This window comes from Zalophus californianus, unplaced genomic scaffold (assembly GCF_009762305.2).
Source record: "Zalophus californianus isolate mZalCal1 unplaced genomic scaffold, mZalCal1.pri.v2 scaffold_26_ctg1, whole genome shotgun sequence".
Classification (NCBI taxonomy): domain Eukaryota; kingdom Metazoa; phylum Chordata; class Mammalia; order Carnivora; family Otariidae; genus Zalophus; species Zalophus californianus.
Genome location: NW_023365534.1, coordinates 84928 through 86922, shown reverse-complemented (window position 1 = coordinate 86922; position 1995 = coordinate 84928). Strand labels below are relative to the sequence as shown.

Genomic DNA, 1995 nt, shown 5'->3' with positions numbered 1-1995 from the left:
GCCTTAAGCATGCTGCCTTGGAAGGGTTACTTAAAATACCAACCAGGCTTTCCCCATTTCTAAATTGAGGGTAGTAGCATTCATCCTACAGGGTGATTTTCAGGATGTGATCAAACAATGAACAGAAACCAATTAGTGTTGTGCTCAGGTGTAGTTGATGTCCATTCAAGGATTGCTGTTATTGGTGGTGCTCTCCTTGCACTAGCATCCATCATTGTTTCTTAGCCCCCTAACCATGGATGTTCCCTCCCCCCCTTGTGGTCAGACCTGTCCCTGCCCTCGGGCCCCTCCCTCCCTTTCTCCTGCCTCTCTCTCACCAGTACCTGCAGGTGCCTCAGGGAAACAGAGGCTCAGATCCTAACTGCCCTCTGCCACCACCCAGGTGGTCTCCTCCCAGCAGGTGCATCCAGGAGGTCACCCTGGGTTTCTTTCCACCGGGTGGGAAGCAGAATCATGCTGGGTCCCCTCGTCCTCCTGTGCTCTCTCCTGTTTCCCAGTAAGTCCTGACTTGCTCCCCCATGCAGGATACCAGGGACACCCCGAGGCTCCTGGCCATCCCTGTCTCACCACTGTCCCCTTCTCCCTCTCTCAGGCGGTGGAGCAGGGCTCAAGCTGGATCAGCCTGCTTTGGTAGTGGAGCGCTTGGGCAGTTCACCGTCCCTGCATTGCGAAGCTGACACCTGGGTCAGCTACATCCACTGGTATCTCCACCAGGAGGGTAGCGCCCCCAAGAGGCTCCTCTACCTAGACATGTCCAGATCCTATGTGCAGAGGGATTTTGTCCTGAAAGTGAACAAAGTAAGTGCCAAGAAGGGCAGGGAGAGCAACATCTGTACTCTGTCAGTGCTGAAGCTGGAGAAGAGTGACGAGGGCGTGTACTACTGCGCTGCCTGGGAAGCGCACAGCCCTGTGCTCTCACCAGGTCCCTGAGCAAAAAGTTCTCTGTCTCCCAGGGCGCTTCCTGCCCTGCACCTTCCACTGGCTCTGGGTCCCTGGGGTTGCCCTGGGGTCAGCCCTCAGCACCCTGGACTCTAGCTAATGCCCCCTCCGCGGGTCCACTGCACAGAACCCTGTAGGCTAAGGAGCCTCTGGCGCAGACCCAGGTTGCTGTCCAGTCTGGAGGGACTTTTCTTTTTCTTTCTTTCTTTCTTTCTTTTTTTTTTTCTGAGAGCAAAGATATTTAGTATTTATTATTACTGCCTTTGGAAAATACATTGGCTTTCAAAAACATATGTAAATCATCCATAGTAACCGGTAATAAATTTGAGTAATAGTCAAAAATTTATCACTTGTGGTTGAATCTCCACAAAGCTACTATTTTTGTTTGTTTAATGGACTTTTCAAAAGAGAATTCCTAGGTTTACAGAAAAATTACTCAGAAAGTACATAGAGTTCCAACAATTCCTCATATAGTTGGAATCATACAGGCTGCATCCATTTTAGACTGGCTTCTTTCAATTAGCAATATGATTTTAAGGTTCCTCCATGTCTTTTCATGGATTGATAGCTCATTTCTTCTTATTGCTGAATAATATTTAATGGTATGGATGTGCCACAGGTTATTTATCTGGTCACTTATTGAAGACATCTTGGCTGCTGCCAACTTCTGCTGATTATTAATAAAGCTGCTATAAACATTCATGTGCACATTTTTGTATGGACATAAGTTTTTTTAAAACAATTTTTATTTAAATTCAATTAATTTAACATATAAGGTATTATTGGTTTCAGAGGTAGAGGTCAGTGATTCATCAGTCTTATATAATACCCAGTGCTCATTACATCACATGCCCTCCTTAATGTCCATCAACCAGTTACCCCATCCTTCCACCCCCTCCACTACAGCAACCCTCAGTTTGTTTCCTGAGATTAAGAGTCTCTTATGGTTTGTCTCCCTCTCTGATTTCATCTTGTTTTATTTTTCCCTCACTTGCCGTATGATACTCTGTGTTGTTTCTTAAATGCACATATGAATGAGATCATATGATAATTGTC

General features: G+C 46.3%; 1 gene segment (V, D, J or C); it reads left to right on the top strand.

Annotated features, from left to right (window-relative positions):
• Positions 1 to 453: 453 nt before the first annotated feature.
• LOC113931732 lies at positions 454 to 930 on the top strand. The segment is given in 2 exon segments: positions 454 to 496; positions 593 to 930. Coding segments are annotated over 2 exon segments (381 nt in total).
• Positions 931 to 1995: the final 1065 nt, after the last annotated feature.